This window comes from Heterocephalus glaber, unplaced genomic scaffold, assembly GCF_053883595.1.
Source record: "Heterocephalus glaber isolate CG9 unplaced genomic scaffold, H.glaber_assembly_v1.0 deba00000331, whole genome shotgun sequence".
NCBI classification, from domain to species: domain Eukaryota; kingdom Metazoa; phylum Chordata; class Mammalia; order Rodentia; family Bathyergidae; genus Heterocephalus; species Heterocephalus glaber.
The window spans coordinates 55,584,386-55,604,389 of record NW_028258142.1 but is presented as its reverse complement, the minus strand read 5'-3'; the positions used below and the strand labels follow the sequence as shown (position 1 = coordinate 55,604,389).

Sequence of the window (20,004 nt, the reverse complement as noted above, 5' to 3'; positions counted from 1 at the left end):
TTACTTCCTCAACAATACAGTATAACAATTGTAAATGGTCAAATAATTCTCTATCTCTATTTCCCAGGCTAGAACCACATGACCTGACAAAACATATTAACCATAAAGTCCACTAAGTCCTTGCATTTGGACAGTTTGGCTTTGGGAAAAGCTTTAGAGCATTCTTTACAATTCTCCTTATTAAATGTCAACTTATCAGAAAACCTCAGTTCTGGGTTCTCATCTCGATACATTAAAATGATAGGACAGGATCAAAGACAGCTGCCTCATCCCCTTAATTAGATAACATGCATTCAAGGGCAGGGACCACATATAATATATTCTGCATGTCCCAAAAATCATGATAGAGGGCCTGATAAAAGATGTTATGTGTCAATGTGCTTTTCTGTTGACAATTAGTTCATTTTTAATGCAGGAGCAAGTGAAGACACGGATCTTGGCTGACAAGCAGAAGTTATTTTTTAACTACAGAACACACAATAAGAGTTCAATTCTCAAGCCTAAGTGGAAAGTAGTAGTAAAACAGCAGAAACCTGGTTTTTATACAGACAAAAATCCCAATAATTAAAATTAAGAAATAAAAAATTACATTGCCTGTCTCTTAATTTCAAGGAAAAGAAAAACAGGACATTAGAAACTGAAATTCGAATTCAGTATATCTTTATTCATAAAGCAGAAACTGAGGTTCTTATTTTCTCTACATTAGAAATAATACCAAAAAATAATTATAGCAAAGCCTGGCCAGCCAGAAAAAAATACTATTGATTGCATAAGGATTTCCCAATGTAAGTATGGAAAGAAATATTCTTGTTTCAAAGTATTTCAGAAAAAATCCCTCTGAGTTATTGCAGACTCACAGGTCTAAAATGCAATTTAATCTCTGACGTCCCTAACAATGATGCTGATCCATCAAGAAATTACTGTTGTCTGTTGTAAGTGAAGCCCTCAGGAGGATGGAGCCACGAGAGCCAGCTCCCCAGTACCACAGGGAGCCCAAAAGCTACAAGCTTTTCTGTCCGGCATTTCTGTATTCCTTCAAAATCAAGCTTTATCAGCTTATTGGCCATATTCCCTCATGTTTCTCTCTTTGTTCCACTGGTTTTTTGGAAGAGTTTAAAAGCTACAGATAAGGAAACTCTCATATAGATATATATTAATCTAAACAATTACTCCACAATGACATTATCAGTAGAGTATACTGAGATGGCTATCATCTATTTTGATATTTCAGAAGTTGTTTTACTCGTATTGTAGACCTTGGCTATAAAGTGAATTTATGTTAACATCCATAATATTTACCTTCAAGCATGTTCCTGATTTCTTTGTCATGAGTGGCTTCTTTTGCTGTCTGTCCACTCCCATTTACCACTGTAGTATCAGCATTATATTCTAAGAGAAGCATTACCAACTCCTAAATAGAAAAAAAAAATTAGCTATTATTAAGCTAAGACTTTATTGCATTGCAACTGTTTCTCAAATTACTGATGACTAGTTTCTATAATGGAAAAAGGTACTAAGAATCTATAGCACATCAATTATTCATTTTTTGTTTATTTTGGTTTTTTGGTACCAGAGATCGAACTCAGGTCCTTGTGCTTGCAAGCAGACAGCGGCACCTCTGAGCTAAATCCCTGGCCTGCACATCAATTATTCTACAATAAGTATTCAACCAACTCTGCTAACTAATAACTGCCCAAACAATTCTTAATTCATAATAAATGCACAGCCTTAGCTTGTTGAAAACAAAGTTTTGTGTTAGCCGTATATTTTGTAAGAATCTCTGTGGTTTATGTTTTGTACTCAGAGTTACTACTTTAAAGATAATATACAGTGTAATAACTATTATTTGCTAATGAAATGTTTTTTCATAAATTTCATAATTAAAAAACAAACCCATAGCCAACTTCTATAATTATTTTTAAGTAAAGTTTTTACTAAAACTTTAGTTTAAAAAAATAAATAAAGCTTTAGCTTTACTAGATTGTTTTACTAAATTCATGTGGTCAAACTAAGAGTGCAGTAAACAAATCCATTATTTAAATTAGAACATGCTGCATAGCTACCTCACTGCATTCCTCAATGGCCTACTGAGAAAAATAATTTCTCCAACAGACTTAGTTTTTCAAACTTTGACACCCACAGGAAATACAGCGGTATTTTCTGAAGTGACAGAGACTAATGCGATACACCACTACTGAAGGAGTAGTACATAGGAACCTCTTAAGCAACCTCTTAATGTCAATATTCAACAATGGAGAATATTACTCATGTTTACTCCTAACTGGTTTTTTAGGAATTTCCAATTGGTAATGTACGTAAGTCCAGGATCACTGAGTCAGTTCACAACTTAAGACAGCAGAAATAGTACACAATATCAGAAATCTGACTTTTCTTTTTCTGAGATGCACAGCCCCTGGTTAAGGGCTGCTGGCAACACCTGTCCTCAGCCCTACACTAAGTGCTCTTCTAACTCCCACGCTGCCTGCTGATAACATGAAGAAGTAACATCCTCTCATGTTCCAGGAGTCCCATTGTTCCTCTGGGTCATAAAACTACATTGTTTTATTTTTCTGGTTAAAAAATGCTTAGATAATATCTAAAAAGCACAAGAAAAAGGAAATAATATACTCATTCTCCTAGTCACCAAAGACCACCATAAACATTTTGGTGGATTTCTTTCAAATCATTTTCCTATGTGTAATTTTCAGATTTTTCTTAAAACATAATTTACTTTTTTGAGGTAGTTGTTTTGTTATATGCCTTTCACCTAATACATATTTTCCAGTATACTATGCAGTTTACAAACACTGTTCATGCCTATTATGATTCTATACAATGTACTACATTTTGCTGGGGATTTAGCTCAGTGGTGCCATGCCTGCCTCGCAAGCCCAAAGTCCTGAGTTCAATCCCCAGTACCACAAAAAAAAAAGGGACTACATTTTGAAAATAGGGAAATAGTTAAGAAATTTCCTAATTTTTTACTGAAGTGAATTCTTACAAAATACCTTAGCATTTCCTATCATTTTAAAGATAAAATTTTGGAAGTATTTTTAAACTTCACATAAATATTTCACAAAAGAACAATCCACATAAAGAATAGTAAAAATTGGGCCAGGGATTTAGCTCAGTGGTTTCGCTGCCTGCTGTGCAAGCGCAAGGACCCAAGTTTGATCCCCAGTACCAAAAAAAAAAAAAAAAAAAAAAGTAAAAATTATTTACAAATCGTATCTGATAAGAGGCTCGTATGTAGAATATATAAGGAACGTCTACTAGTTGCCAATAAAAAGACAAATAATCTAATACTAAACTGGGCAAAGGTAACAATGTGTGATCTGAAAGCGAATCCAGGGATGGTACCGAGACACCTCTGCTTTCAGAAGCCCTGCAGGTGAGGGCTGCAAGCTCCCAGAAAGGTGAAGTCACGTCACAATGGGTTCTCACACACAGAAACAGAATCAGAATCAGAATCAGAGAATCAGAAGGCTCCTCAAGAGACTGGTGGCTGGATTTCTGCCACACTGGCATCAACGAAACACCCAAAGGGACTGGTCACAGCCTGTTTTTAATACGTCAGTGAACAGAAAAGGCTTTAATTTTCAAGGGTGCTACAGAATAAAAACTCTCATGTTTAAAAAAGTTAGTTTAAGCCTAAATGTGCTACACTATGCCCAAATTAAAGACCATCCTGTTTTAACACCTGGATCGATACAAAACTTTATCCCTCAAGATCTGGGATTCTGGGGGCTGGAATGCACACACCACATGCCAAAGGACCTGAGTTCATCCTCAAACCATGGGGGAGTGTGCAGAATTTTCATCTAGTCCTGAGGAATCCATGGTGTTTGAAGTGCAATTGCACCTACTTCTCTCTCACAACGAACCCCTTTCATCACTGACTATGTTGTTTTCTTCTGAACCTCAGGCATCTCTCCACATCCCTTTTATTAATTATCACATAAATACTTATGTACTTATTACTATATGAGGCTCTACAGGAAAAACAGTCCCAAATATTCCATACTGAAGAGATTTTAAAAGAGAAAGCTGTCACACAATCAGGACTAAGGGAGGATGCTGACTGGGGCACCTGTAGAGGATGGAACTGAGAGTATCAAGTCAGGAAAATGACTGAGACATGAAGCAATCTAGGTTAAATGCATTGAGTATATTCCCAAGTGCAGGCAGAAGAAAAGGATTTACAGTGAAAATGATTTCAAAACTCAACTCAAATATTGCACAAGGCACAGGTGTGGAGGAAGATGGGCCCAATCTTAGATGCCTGAAATTTCAGATACCTGAGGGTCCGCATGGAGCAATAAAGCCAGGAGAGCAGACTGCCTCATGGAGGAGAAAAGTTTCCAGAGAAACAGGAAGAATGTTTAAGAAGAAAAACGCAACAGGATATGTGTAAAGAGGGGTGTCTTTTTCAAGGGGGGAAAAAAAAAAGGTGAGGATCCATAAAAGCATCCAGAGAAGCAGCAAGGGAAAGAGATGATGCAGAAATCTTTAAACTTAGGAACACTAATGACTTTCCAAAATACTCCAATCACTGGTGGAGCAAAGACCCAGATTAGAAAAGGCACTAAGGAAGTTGAGGAAGGGAGTATATATTTTAATGATTTTTTTAAAATCGGGGCTCAGACAAGCTCCTACTCACAGAAGGCTTCCCTCCCGTCCACCCTCCAGAAGCATTTGTCAGCCCTCACTCCGACACCCCTGCTCCATGTACAGACCCCTCCCTGTACTTGGGCCTCTTGAGTTTCTCCTGCTTCCGAGGGTTGTGGTCTGTTTTATTCACTGCTGTACCCCTGCACCTGGCACACTGGTTACTTATACTTGCATATGTATTCCTAACGATTTTTGCTTAAAATACTGCTGGCCCAGAGAGCATTTGGAACATTTGTGAAATAAGAAGTCAGATGAGTAAAGTACTAGCCTTGAGCCTGAAATTATATTTTCATTTTTTTAAGTGGGTGTCAAACAGTAAGGTTAGGACTAATGCACAAGTGAGGCTAAAGAAACTGCGACAGCCATGAATCACGCCCCAAACTGCCCCAACTCCACTCTGAAAACCGTCAGTCGCTCCCTTACTGCCCTTATGCTGCTGTCATCACACAGCTCATCTCAGGTGGAACTGAGAGTCCCCATACCCACACTGTTCTTTTTATTCTCCAGTACAGGGGAACACACTCAGGACCGTGCGCGAGCCAGGCAGATGTGGCACCACTGAGCTACATTCCTGGCCCCAGGCCACTTTTTTTAAAAATTTTTTTATTTTTTTGGTACCAGGGATCGAACTCGGGTCCTTGCACTTGCGAAGCAGGCAGCAAAACCACTGAGCTAAATCTCCGGCCCCCAGGCTGCTTTTTAAACAACTTTATAAGATATAATTCACATAGCGTAAGTTTCATCCCATTAAAAGGTATACAATTCTGTAGCTCTTAATATATTCATAGAGTTGTGCGGTAATCATCACTATCTAAACTTAGGACTTTTTCATCACCCCAAAAAGAAACCCAGTATCAGTTTTGACTCCTTATTTCCCTTTTCCCCAAGCCCCTGGCAACCACTCATCTCTACCCAGTTTCTATGGATTTGCCCATTCTGGACATTTCTCAAAGGATGGTACAACAGGTGGCCTTTTGTGTTCGATTCTTTGGCGCAGCATGATCTCAAGGTTCATTTACGATTTGGCATGTGTCAATTACTTCATTCTTTCTACTGCTGAACAATACTGTATTATATGGGCAGACTGCATCTGGTTTATTCATTCACTGATGACCATTTGGGTTGTTTCTACTTTTTGGTTGCTATAAAGAATGCTGCTATGAACATTCCCATGCTGATTTTTAAAGATGACATTTTTTCCTATAAAACTATTGTTATGGACTGGGTCTAGATGGTCCCCCAAAGCCTCATGTGGTTGTGGGTGGCTTTTTTAGTGGTGGCTGAATCTAGAGTGTGTGATGTTTGGATTAAAGGCGGGTGATTACTAAACCAGTGCACTAATTGGCTTGGCACCGCCCTAATCCAAGTAGTTTGGATAAAAGGGGCAGAAAGACGCTGTCAAGTTTCCCTGGTTGCTTTTGCTACCCTGTGGGTGCTATGAACTGTTTCTCCTCTGCAACACCCCTCTGCCATGGAACCAGCCAATTCTGGACTGAAACCTCTACAAACTGAGCTAAATAAACTCTTTCCCCCTTTAACTTTGGGGGTCAGGCATTTTGTCTCAGCAACTAGAGAAAAGTAACACAATTATGTTTTTAATCAATTTCACATGAAAATGTTTTTTTCCCAGTACAAGGGATTGAAGTCAATCATGGCTTCATATATGCTAGGCAAGTGCTCTGCCACTCAGCTGCATCCTCAGTGTGAAAATGGAAAAAAAAAAAATTTCAAAAGAAAAAACGATTCTGAAAGCAAGAAACACGACTCTCTAGACTGAGGAGGCAGGAATGCTAAAAGTGTCCCCAAGAAGCTCACCCCTGATATCCACCCTGATAATCCTCAGGACTAGGAACATGAAGGATTTTACTTCTGCAGTCAGGTCATTTCACCTGGCACATCTGGCTGTAATAAAGGAAGCCCTCAAAAGGAGGCAGATGCCTCCCAGCAAAGAATGGAAGTGTGAGAGTCCAAGGGGCTAAGTCTGTAGGAAAATAGTCTGTAGGAGCGGAGAACAATTCCCAGCCAACAGGGTGTCCTACAATCTTCTAACAACTTAAGTGTGCTTGCAAGTGGCTCCCAAGCCCCAGATGGGAACACGGTCCAGCTGACACCTTGATTTCAGCCTCATATAACACCGAGCAGAGAATCCAGATAAGCTGTGAGCAAATTCTGACCTCCTAAATGAGTGCTGATTTAACCCACTAAGTCTTAATGGCAATTTATCATGCATTAATAGAAGACTAATAGAGATTTTAAAGTCTAAAGGTAAACACAATAAAATTTTAGGACACAGATGGCAAGGAAAGATTCCATCTCACCCCAACAGCATTTTTAGCGGAGTACATGGTCACCTAAAATAAAGACTGCTTCTGGGGCCAGGGATTTAGCTCAGTGGTTTCACCACCTGCTTTGCAAGCAAGCACAAGGACCCAAGTTCGATCCCCGGTACCAAAAAAAAAAAAAAAAAAAAGACTGCTTTTCCCAGCTATCCTTTAGCTAGTCTGGTCAGGTCACTGATCTGACCAAAGGATTGAGAAGCATCTTTTAAATAACTTCTAGCATTTTCCCTAAGAGGCTTGCATATTCTTTGTCCCTTATTTTCCCTCCTCTAGCCTGATTCCTGGCACTAGAATGCTCTCGAACTAGATGATACCATCAAAGCTACACAGTGGAGTAAGACAGGAATCTCAAGTATTTGCCACCTACCCTAGACTACCTATTGGGCTTTGGTGTGATAGAAAGACTGTCTTGTACATCACTATTATTTTAGATTACCTACACTGAAATGCTTCATGACTAAACAACAATCCGGTGACACATACAGGTCCAGAAATGAGAGGAAGCATAGACTTCTCCTCAACACTGAAAGCTAAACAGTAACACAATGACTTCAAAGTTCTGAGAGAAAATGACTTCTAACCCAGATATCTGCATATTGCAAAACTGTCACTCAAACACAAAGGTAAGAAGTACGTTCAAACATTAATCCTCAAAACACTGATTTCTCAGGAATGTTTTTCAGAAAGCTCCTGAAGACTGGGCTAAAGGAAGGCAAGAGATCCAGGAAATGGGAAATCCAATTCAGTGGAGAGAATTCCTACAATGACTGGGAGTTACAGCTCCAGCATGACAAGCATGTGTACAGCGCTGGAGGCCAACTGTCCAGGCGAGAGGAGAGTACACAGGGGGCCTGGGGCGCTACTCCAAGAAGTACTCACTGAGGTGTATGGCAGTACAAAGAACTCTGGCACTCTTACAAGAGTTTAAGGTTGATTATGTAATGAGAAGAAACCTCCTGCAATTAACTCCAGAAATAAGGATTTATACAAAAACATAAAAAATAGGGCCCCGTATGGCTCGAGCTAAAAGATAGCTTAGTCATAATAAAAGCTCAGTATTTGACCAAAATCTAGTTATAGATCAAGAGAGTGAGAAAAGTGAAGTTTAACTATGCAGAGAGTAAGAGAGGGAAAACAGAACAAAATATTTATCTGCCAGCAATAAGCTGGCACCAATAGAAAACCTAGGTTTAAAAAAGAATAATCAGGAATTGGTAACTTAAGTGCATTATTTATAAACATAAAGGCTAAAAAAAAAAACCCTGAAGAGCTAAAAATATTAACAAGTCACTGTCTCTGGGAAATGTGAACAGAATGGGCAGCCTAAGGGTCATCAGCTCCCTACAAAGCCTCATGATGTCACCTGGTATTTTAAAACCAACACATGTATGCACAGAGGTTTTCTTTTCAAGAGACAACTCACAAAGGAGTCTTAAAGATCCCTGGGCATTGCTAAATATTAAATGATGCACAGAAGTCAGAGGCACATGATTAACTATATGCCTAAGAATTAAGAGTGTCTGGGAAGCTACCACAAGAAAAGCCTGTTTCCTAAATTAACTGGGACTTAGATTTAGAAAACTGGAAAGTGCATCATCCTCCTCTAATGAGAAAAAAACATGTAATTCACAACCCTGTAAGTTCCTGAGACCATGGGAGAACTGAAGATGTAACCAAGCAGCCTGAACCCTATGGGAAGCATTCCCAAGGGAGTGCCAGCTCACCAGTGGAGGGTCTGGGGGAATAAGCCAGGCCTGCCAGACAAGCAGATAAAAGAATTTGGTGAAAACAATGATCAAAGAAGATTTTGCCTTAGGAACGCCACATTCTGTTAACCATTTCCATAACTCTTCGTCCTCCCAAGCTGGCCCCTAAACCTCCCAAGCGGAACCCGCTGCTCCTGTAAACTGCACTTGACTGGCTTCTGAGGGCCAGGTGTCATCTCCTGACCTCTACTGTTCCAGGATGCCTCTCTCCCCTGCCTACAGCACTCACGTCTGCAGTGGCAGCTCACAACCTCCGGCCACAGAGCTTCTCAGCAGTGCTGATGCCTTTTCTCACTGCAATTTCCTTGGCTTCAGCAAAAAATGTATCTTGTCTAGGACCCTCTGTGGCACATCATTACCTGATACGTTTTCTGGTCTTACATACTGCATCCAGTCTAGCATGGTTGCTTCTCTACACCTGGTCTTCCATGGTACTTCGGGCATCTTGAAATCTTAATGGGGATCACTGCTCTTTCCATGCTGCTAAGAACCATCCAGGTATAACTTAATTTATACCCTCAAAAGAAACCAATGATGAATGGTTAGAAGTTGAGGATTGTTGGCCCAATAAAAGTCATGAACCCTAATCTGATTTCTGGACCTGTTTTAACTTTGAACTTAGGACTATTTAATGAAGGAGGTGTCAAATTCTAGAAGGAACATTCTGTAACACCAAAGCAAACCTCCCCTGTTCCCAGACTGCTCCCAAAAGGACCTATGATCATTTCCTCAAGTAACTATACACTGGGGACAGCAGAACACCCAACATTTCACGGACTGTGAGATACAAGGTCTGAATTGACACCCAACACCAAGTGACCAAAAGTGTCACCAATCAAGATAATAAACAGCATCTTGGCCCAGGTCTAGCTCACAGTGCATGCGCTGGGTCCCAAAACACAAGCAGTGTCAATCCACTAGTCCATGACTGTTAAACTGGCATAGTCTGAATTCTTCATAGTTGTACTTGTTGGCACAGCCTTCACACTGTTTCTTTGATCTTTATCCAAATGGATGACCTTAAAACTACCCTCTTCTAGCCACTGGCCAAGACAAATCAAAACCAATTATCGCACTGGAGGAAGAATGGCAAAAGTTAGTTCCATCCCTTAATATGTAAGAGAATCCAAGGCTGACACTTCCTATCATAATTCCATTTAATTCACTTGTCTGCCACTGCAAACACCAAATGGAATGCAGAGGAAAGCAAGGGACTTCCAAAAACTCAACCAAACAGTATGGCCTCAATCATAGCCATTCTGCTAAATACAGATCTTTGCTACAGAAAGTTAATACTACCTTAAGTACACAGCCTACAGCAACTGGTATGGCAAATGTATTCTTTTCTATCCCTATCAGGAAAAAAAGGTCAAAGTTTGCATTTACATGGACAACAGTGGGTGTTTACAGTTTTGCCCCACACTATTCAGGCGCCCTGTGAAACACACCAGTCCACTTTATCAATGACACCAAGCTACTAGAACTAGACAAGCAAGAAGAGGCTAGAATACTGAAGGCCTTAGTAAGACAGAGAACCAAGTGGGTAGGAGGTAGAGCTTATGAAAAATTCAAGGGCTCTGCCACGTAAGTAAATTTCAAAGTTCACTGGCCTGAGTAATGCCAGGACACAGGACATTTTCTTAAAAGTAGAAAACACCTGTGCATGGTGCCACACACCTGTAATAGTAACACGCAAGAGGCTGAGGAAGACTGAGAGGAAGACTAAGTTTGAGGCCAGCCTAGGATATATCATAAAACCCTCTCAAAAAAAAAAGAAGAAAGAAAGAAAGAAAAAGAATAAACTATTACATCTTGTACCTCCCACAAAAGAAAACAGGGCATAATGATTCATTGGCTTCTTCAGGTTCTGGGGTAGCATGTTCCACACCAAAAGACAATGCTCTGAGTCATATGCTAGAAAGCACAAAATGCTGAAGTGGGCTCACTATGCCAAAGGGCCAGCAAGCAAGAAAAGTCACCACCTTAGCAGAGGTAACTGAACCTGACCATCAGAAGGAAGGAGAGCTGGGCCCTAAAGGGACACGGAGAACACACTTTGCATGCAGATGATACATTGAGGTGTCTCCTGGTATTCTCTTGTCCAATTTTGACAGTAAACAGACAAATGCAGCATCCCCAGCCTACAAAGGACATGGTAACCAAGGCCTCAGACCTGCAGGGACCCGAATCGTAACACCAGGTAAGCCACGAATCCAAACGGAGCATTAACAAAGGGGACGGAGAACCTAACATGGCTAGCACAGAAGCGAAAACAGGATTCCGTTGTAGCAACCACCGGCCTTGTTCTTCTGAACGTCTCCCAGAAGAGGCCCACTGGCATGAGAAAGGGCCGCTCACACATGTATGACAAAGCAGATCTGAGTGGAACAAAGGATAGACAGTGGTGGAAGCTGTGATGTCTGCACAGATCTCCCTTCTGGAATATACTACTTGTTATGCCAGGTGCCAAGAATGGCCAGGAGGCAGCCTTCAGCTGGTAGCACACCAGGGATTGACTCAGTTGGACAGCACCATGCCATGCAAGCTCACACACCTCCTTTCCAGGGCAGCCTGTAACCAGCGGCTGTCCCAGCAGTATAAAGGCCTGGCCTCCTCTGCAGCGTTCCCTGAACAGTGGGCTGTGGCACCCGAAGACTGCAGCACTGCCTGACACTAGCCTTCCCCACAGCTGCACTTTCCACATGTGTGATCCCACAGCACTCAGGAAACCTGCTCCATGCTAACCTCTGTCTCAGCTGGCGTCTCAGAGAATAAAAACAATGTTCCTATCCGATCACCTGTTTACCAGTGAATGAAGCTATGTGCCAACAAAACATAGAAAGCATTTGTTTCAAAGGCATTCTCAATTCCACTAGAAAATAAAGGTCAGTGCCACAATCCAAATATTTACTATATTGGGCCGGGGATTTAGCTCAGTGGTTCTACTGCCTGCCTCGCAAGCACAAGGGCCCGAGGTTTGATACCCGGTACCAAAAAAAACCAAAAACCAAATATTTACTATATTGATTGTGCCCCTATTTTAAACTGATTTTATTATAAAAACTTCAGCATTCTAATTGTACCTAAACAATAAAGGACCAACTGGTAAACATTTAAAAATTCTGATATACTGATTTTCACCAAGAAACACTAGGGGTCACTAATGTACCAAGAAAAAGCTCAGTTCCCTCAATTTTGGGAGCTGTATTTTATATATTCCAGAGGAAAGGCTTCAAAATGCTTTATAATGAACAAAATCCCTCCTCAATTCCATATTCTACTAATTACAGAATCTTAAAAATCACAAGATATTTAAAATTATCTCCATGGCAAAAGACAATTTATCATGAGTTCATAGTGTTAAGGTTTGGATCTAGAGCCTCATGCAGTCATGGTGAGGCATTTTCAGAGGTGGCTGCATCTAGAGTGTGTGATGCTGGGATTAAGGGTGTGTGATTACTAAATCAGTCCACTGAATGGTTTGGCACTGCCCTAATCCTGGTAGCCTGGATAAGATAAAAGGGGCAGAAAGAGCTGTGGTCGTCCCTTGTTGCTTTGCTACCTTCTGCCCACCATGAACTGTTTCTCTTCTGCGATGCCTGTCTGCCATGCCACACTGTCTGGGAGCCAGTTCATTATGGACTGAAACCTCTACACGCGCAGCTAAATAAACCTTTCCTCCTTTAACTTTGGGTGTCAATATTTTGTCTCAGCAAGAAGAAAAGTAATTAAGACAATTAGAAATTAAACCTTTTACCTAATTTAATCATGCCTAATAAAGCATATACATTTGTTAATATTTTTATGTGACACAACCATTTAGCTTCAGCTAAACTGTTTTGGATATAACAACAAAATACATAGATCAACACTGAACCAAACTGAGGCCCGATTTAACATCTCATGTTGCAGGATCAAGAAAAATAGCAGAAACGGTCAAACACTACAGGAAGAGCTGAGCACAGTTAACTACAGACGGGTAGGGAGATCCGTGTTGTGCTTGCAGAGGACACAAAAGTAAATAAAATGTATTCACTCCTTCTGAGCAAGATTAACACAACCTCGTAGGAGAGTTACAATACATATGGCTGTAACTGTCATATGAGGAACAACATAAATGAAAATGCTCTCGTGCACCTGGGAAACTTGGAAAAGCACAGCTTCCTCCCAGTACAAGAAGTCAGAAAACTGCACTTGAGCTGCACTTTCAAGGAGAGGTAGGTGTGTGGGAAGAGGTGGCAAAACAATTTTCTGAGGTTCACAGAAAAGGATGAGAAGCCCTGGGTTACGAAGGGGAACAGAAAGTGGCTCTCATTCGGGTTGGCAGATCAAACAATTTCTAGATCATATTTGAACAGAGTCACATGTAGAAATTAACCTACTTTTTTTGTTCTTTTTAAAAAGTACTTTTTTCACAGCTTCAGTTAAGACTTCATGTCTGGCTCCTAAGTACCAAATGATGAACAAATGCATAGGGATATGAAATGTACTACAGAATTCAAACATGCTTAGCACATACAGGGTCAATTCATGATAATTTATATAGAAACCAAATCCAGTCATTAGAACAATGAAAAGTATGAAGCAATATGAAACTCACTCTTCTTTAATTTGTGATAAAAGGACATGAATCTTCCAATTATGTGATTATAAAATAACCCTTAGGGATCTTGTTTGACAATAGTCAATTATCAGAGTAACCAAGAGTAAACATATTCTATGCCATAATTTACCAGATTTCTTAAATAATTAATAAAGTCATGAAAGCAGGGTGGGAAGCAACTTTTGGCTACACTAAGAGGTCAGAGAACTGTTATCCTGAAGAATGAATAAAAACTGGACAAAACTGCCAGAACAGGGGCTGGGGATTTTGCTCAGCAGCACCGTGCCTGCCTTGCAAGCTCAAGGTCCTGAGTTCAATCCCCGGTAGCAAAAAAAAACCTGCCAGAACAAACCATTTCATGGTATTGGATACCCACTAAAGAAACAATGAAGCAAAGCAATTACAGAACAGGACCTGCTAGAACCTCAGGTGAGAACATCAGGAGTCTTCAGCTTACTAACCACAGGCAGTTACCACCACCACCCCTGCACTGCCTCATTCCCCCCCCCATCCCCCACCCCCACTTTCCCAAAGTCTGTCCATGCTGGGCTGGCAGTGACAGCCAGCAATCTTGCTGCAAGGGGAACTGGCTTGATTTGGAACAGAAGGCAAAAACCCACACCAAAGTTATTAGTAAAAGTAGAAAATTCATTAAGAAACAAGTGTGAAAACCCACAGAACTGGCAGCATAAGGTCGCTTTTCCCATCAGCTTTCTACTGCAGCTGTTAACAAACTACCAAACTTGGTACCTTAAAACAACACAAATTATTACTCTACAAGTCTGTATTTCAGAAGTCTAAAATGGGGTTAGCTGGGTAAAACCAAAGTATTACAAAGCTGGTTCCTTCCAGAGGCTTTGGGAGAGAACTTTCCTTGCTTTTCGGCTTCCAGAGATCAACATTCCTTGGCTTATGGCCTCCTCTGAGTCCCAAGCCAGAAACACTGTATCTAACTGGCTACATCACTGCTCTTTGATTCTAACTCTTCTGTCTCTCACACCTCTATGGACTGTTGTGATTATAGGAGGTAACCCAAAGTAATTTTCCTTCCTTATAGTCAGCTGATCAGCAACTCAACTACATCTGCCACTTTCATGTCCCTTTGGTATAAAACTGAACCATTCAGATTTCAGGGATTAGGAGGTGGAAATGTTTGGGAGCCATTACTCAACGACATAGAGCAAATCTCAAAACAGTCTGATACCTAAGAGGGAAACCCTGGAAATGAAAGAACCAGAGAAAGTGGGTTAGCTTCCCAGCCCTCCCATCTGCTGGAAAACATCACCCATGTGCAGAAGTGAGAAAGGGCCCTTCAGAAAGAGCAGAGGGAGAGGTGAGAAATGCCTGAACGTGGAAAACATTCTCTAACCCACAGGTCCATGGGCAGAGGGTAGCAGCCCTATGGGGTGAAGTATTTGAGTTCTTTACTGCCCAAACACTGGCTGGTCATTAAGCTATTTAGATCCAGAGGTGCCAGAAAACTATGCTAAAATATTGTTAATTTTCTTTTTAAACTGAGCAGAGACATCAGCTGGCCAGATTCATTTCCAATTCCACAAAGTAAGGCCAGGCCAGTTATAAATTTAACAAAAGGAGTACAAGATCTGTAGGCTGAAAACATGATGTAAGGGTAGACATACAGATCAAAAGAAAAGAATTGGAAATCCAGAAATAAACTTTTCCATTTACATTCAGTCCATTTTCCAAAATGATCCCAAGGCAATACAATCAAACAATAGTCCTTTCAATGTATGTTGTCTTATCTCCTCAATGGAATATGACTCAGCCACAAATCAGAATAAACTGATACAGGCTACAACTCAACATTAGGGTCAATTAAAGACAGACATAATAGGTTATATGATTCCATTAATAAGAAATGCTAGCAAATGCAAATATGAAGAGAAAGAAAATGAATGGTAGGTAGTCTGGGTCTTGAGTTAGGCACAGGGAATTGTACATAGAGCGGAGGAAATATTCTGGGGTTACAGAAATGATCTAAAACTGGATTGTGGTGATGGCTATTGTATTAAGTCAGCTTTTCATTAAGAAAAGGTTTATTTTGGCTCATAGTTTCAGAGACTTCAGTCTAAGGTTGGCTCACTTCAAGGCAGAAGCAGCACGGTAGACAAGCATGGCAGAGGCAAGCTGCTCATCTGATGGCAACTGAGAAGCAGAGAATGAGCAGCAAGAGCCCAAGAGGAAGAGACCAGGACCAGACAAAATCCCCACGGTCACCTAGAAGTGCACTCTGCTCTCTCCTAGATGTCTCTCAAACCAGTTAAGTTGATAGTCAAGATTAACCATCACAGTTGTATGACTGTGTAAACAACTCATGGAAATGTGCACTTTCAGTAAGGAAATTTTTTGCAGTGGAAATTATACAGCAATGAAGCTATTTCTGAAAAGGAATAACAGGAGGTCCCCATTTCTGGAGCATACAAACAGACTGAGTGACTTTCTGTCCAGGATGATGAGGGAGACTCATAACCACCTTAGGAACCAGCTCACTATCCAACTGTAAGATCCTGTCCACTTTTGACCCAAAGGGCTGGTTTTTACATTTTTTATGGCTTTTTCCAATTGCTGGCCATACGGTTTTAAAAGAGCAAACAGCAGTGACTCCTTTTCCAAATATTTCATTTGCAAACACTGAAGAGTAGAATATTTTTCACCTTTCGTCCTGTAAAAGCAGCTCGATGGAGCGGCGTGTCTCCCATGTCGTTTAACACATTCACTTCCGCACCAGCCTGGAAAACATGAAAACTTCAAATATCTTTCACATATAAGATATATGAAATATTTTAAAAATTAAAACAATTTTTAATGTTGTTTGGTTGACACTACTGAATAAATCAATTTATAGTAAAAGTAAATAGGTTTCCTGAAAGGCAAAAATCTACAAGATAAGAAGGTACTTTTCTTTAAATATCTATACATCTTGGGGGCCAGGGATTTAGCTCAGTGGTTCCATCGCCTTCCTCACAAGTGCAAGGACCCGAGTTCGATGCCCAGTACCAAAAAAAAGAGAGAAAAATCTATATATCTTAACTCTAGAAGTAGTTATAATGAAAAAAGAATTCTCTGAATGTAATATAGTTCTTCCACCAAGTTAATAAGTTTTGAGATTTAAAAAAACCACCATGTAAATGTACATATAAATTGAAAGATGTAACCCAATTTCAAAAATATCCATGTGAAAAATTATTCAGAGAATTGAGAAATACAAAGTCTCAATTCTCATTAAGTATGGTTGTAAGAGATTGTGATATTATTTAATTTAGGATATGCTTTCATTATTTTTTTCTGTCATACTTGTAAAAATGAAAATTCTATCTTCATTAATCTGCCCAATTTGAGTCAGGTATGGTGGTACATGCTTATAATCAGGAGGCTGAGGCAGCAGGATCACCATGAGTTCCAGGCCAGCCTGGTCCATAGTGAGTTCAAGGCCATCCTGAACTACAAAGTGAGATCCTATCTCGAAAAATTAAAAAAAAAAAAAAAAAAGCCAAATTTGCCATTTTTAAAAGCCACTAACATAAAATTATTAAAAACAGACTTTTAAGTCATCAAGCTAACCTAATTCATAAATTTAGTAAAGAAAAATTAAGTGTCTTTAATGATGAACTAATTAAATAAGCTACCATTGCTCAGTTGGCTTTTCTAAGACTTTCACCTTAAAGAGTTTCCATAATAAGTTATTATAGTCATTAAAAATTAAAGCCATAAATAGACCTTCAACAGATCCTGGACCACTTGTCTATGTCCAAAATAGCACGCCAGATGAAGAGGTGTCCAGCCCAAATTAGACTTACTTCTTCCTACAAATGGAAGAAGATAAGGCATTTTTAGATGTTAGGAAGGTGGTTTTACAGTAAACTGAATTTCTTCCCATGAAGCTACTTTTTAATACCCTGGCCAGTGGTTCTCCTCCCCACTGTGCTGCTGGTGATGGAGCGGCAAGAGGACATGAAGAACAGTGACAAACGCAATGGACTAGAACTCACAAGACCCAGGTCTGGAGCTCCCTTTTCATTTTTTCTTTGTGGTGCTGGAGATCAAACCAGGACCTGGGACATGCTAGGCAAGTGCTCTACCACTGAGCTACACCCCTAGCCCTCGAGCCACTTTTTTGGGGAGGGGTACCGGGGATTGAACTCGGGTCCTTGGGCTTTCACAGCAGGCATTGAAACCACTGAGCTAAATCCCCAGCTCGAGCCACTTTTTGACTCCACATCTTCACCCATAAAAGGACATGGTGGACATGACAAGGTTACAGTCAAGTCACCTCACCTCCAGCAACTTGCTGCTCTAAAGCTTTGAGTCTTTAACCATTTGGCCATCATCTAGCAGACACTGTTCTCTTGGCACAACATTTCACAAGAAGCAATTCTCTCTGAAACCTGTACGTGAAGGCACTAAGGGCAGTGCAGAGCAACTCTGAACACCTGTACCACAGAAGGACTCTACAGAACCCTTCCTGCACCAATGGGAACACTGTTAGCTCCAGACAGGGACTGAAAATATCTGGCTGCAGAGAAAATCTCCGCTAATGAGGATACTGAGCTACCAGAGTGCTGAAGAATCCAACTAGATAACCAGAACCAAGGTTAAAAGCAGTGAAATGTCAGACCCTAGCCACACAACCAGGGAGAGGAATAAGATAAATGAGTACTGCAACAACAAAAGCTATACAATTTAGCAAAAAAGATAAAGGCCACTGCTGCTTAGGGCAGAGATGCTCCAAACGATTACCAAAATTTTAAATCAGGTTCCATAGACAGCAGCCCTATCAGATTCCCAAAGCCCAGGCATCCACTGCTCCCACTCCAGAAGGGCTGGCTGGAGTTTAACAGCTGAAGGGGATTGTCGGAGGGGACTGCAGTACGCTCAGCTCCTGAATTTCAGGTTCTGAACAGAATCTTCAGCCACCAACCTTAGAGCGTGTATAATGGAATGCTAACAACTCCCCCAGTACACACACGGACATGCACACGAGACTACAGCTCCCAGCAGCACGTCTGTGATTGTCTGCCACTTACCCAAACTGCTGCATCTGTTTTCTCTCACACACGTGCCCTGTGGAACTACTAATTACACAGTCAATAAATCCCATAGCTCAGCCTATTTCACCAGACATTTCTCTGCCTGCTGTTAAGTGAAACCTAGCTCCTCCTGATAAGATCCCCACCCATCCCCTTATTCCTCAGGTGGACCCCCTACCCATTTCCATAGCTACACTGAACAGAAGCCATGTGAACCCCTGCATCAAAAACCCATGGCTACCCTTGCTCAATGCCTTCTACACTCATGCTACAAGCCCTCCTTGAAGCACCACTCCCTCAAATGCCTCCTCTACTGCCACCTGCCAGCCGCTCACCCCTCACCAAGTAACTGAGAAAAGTCCTTCCCCTACCGCAAACCCTACCAACATCCTGGGGGACCTAATGCTTGTGCGAGTATCCTGGTCTCTCACTTTCTCGGCTTCCCTCCTTTCTTACAAACTGTTGTAGTTTTGGGGTTTTGCAAGGGAAATAAATGTACTACAGGATGCATAATTTATGGGATTATTTTATAAGTCACCCAAAAAGTCAAATACAGAGGATGCAAGAGATTAGCTGCACACTAGAGACCCAAAGAATCCAGCCAAGAGTCTGGATCCCACAGTAACATCCCACACAAGTCCAGCTGAAGGCTTAGAGCCCAAAACAGTGTCCTCCATGAGTCCAGCCAAGGGCCGAGAGCCCACAGCAGTGTCTCAAGTCCATATCAAGGATCTGCACTGGGAAGTCCTGAAGGCCAGTGGTGGCAGCCAGAAAGCCTGCGCCGGAGAGGTGAAGGATTTGTGCCATGAGGCTGAGGGATGTGTACTGGAGCCAGGAAGGGGTTCTCTCAGTGAAGATCAGAGCTCCCCTGATGAGAACAGCAGCCATCAGTGAGGCCCCGAGAGCTCCTCCTCTGACGACAACAGCCAAGTTCACGTCAGGAAAACCAACCACAGCAAGCTTCTCCTAGAAAATCAATAACCCACGATCTTCCCCTCCAGTTCTCTTATGCTGTTGGCAACAGTCCTCAGGTGGGTCTTCCATCCCCAACCATGCTGATTCAGTTCAGCTGGGTACTCCACGTTGACCATTAGTTAATCCACCACACAAACCATGCCTCTGCTCAATGCTAGGTACCCACCACCACAGCCAACACCTGGGCATCACTATGAACGCAGAAAGGCATTTTCCTGCGAACTCTCAACTTGCCAGCTTGTTCACATAGGACTTGTTCTTTGATTGACTGGCCCATCATCCATCTAATTATTATTCATAGCCCCCATAAATGAGGTATATAGTCCTTGATCCCACACAATATTTCTTTATCAATACCCTTGCTTCATTATCTGTCACAGCAGCCTAGAAACTCCCCAAAGCCTGACAAGTCCACTAGCTCATAACCACACCAGGCTGCTAACCAATAATGCAGCAATGTAAGAGCCCCCCGTGGATTCTTGGTAACGCAAAGTCAAGCTCGCAGACTTCACACTCGGGCTAGGCGATCCTTCTGGGGATCCCCTGGTCAGGTGTCTTTCCTACCTTCCAACACAGGTATTTCAGTATGTCTGTTAGTCTCC

The 20,004-nt window shown here is 41.3% G+C and overlaps 1 protein-coding gene across 6 annotated transcripts in view; it reads right to left on the bottom strand.

Annotated features, from left to right (window-relative positions):
- The window catches only part of Osbpl1a (oxysterol binding protein like 1A), a 198,608-nt gene that overhangs the window by 163,566 nt on the left and 15,038 nt on the right, over positions 1-20,004 (bottom strand). For 3 of the 6 annotated variants that reach the window (XM_087189608.1, XM_021265138.2, XM_013075259.2), the window contains 3 exons: positions 17,118-17,203; positions 16,055-16,129; positions 1,300-1,411 (listed from right to left, as the gene is read on the bottom strand). In XM_087189608.1, coding sequence (XP_087045734.1) covers positions 1,300-1,411; positions 16,055-16,129; positions 17,118-17,203 — 273 coding nt within the window. The remainder of the gene's footprint in view (positions 1-1,299; positions 1,412-16,054; positions 16,130-17,117; positions 17,204-20,004) is intronic. The other 3 variants (XM_087189620.1, XM_087189617.1, XM_087189621.1) reach the window with 2 other exon arrangements.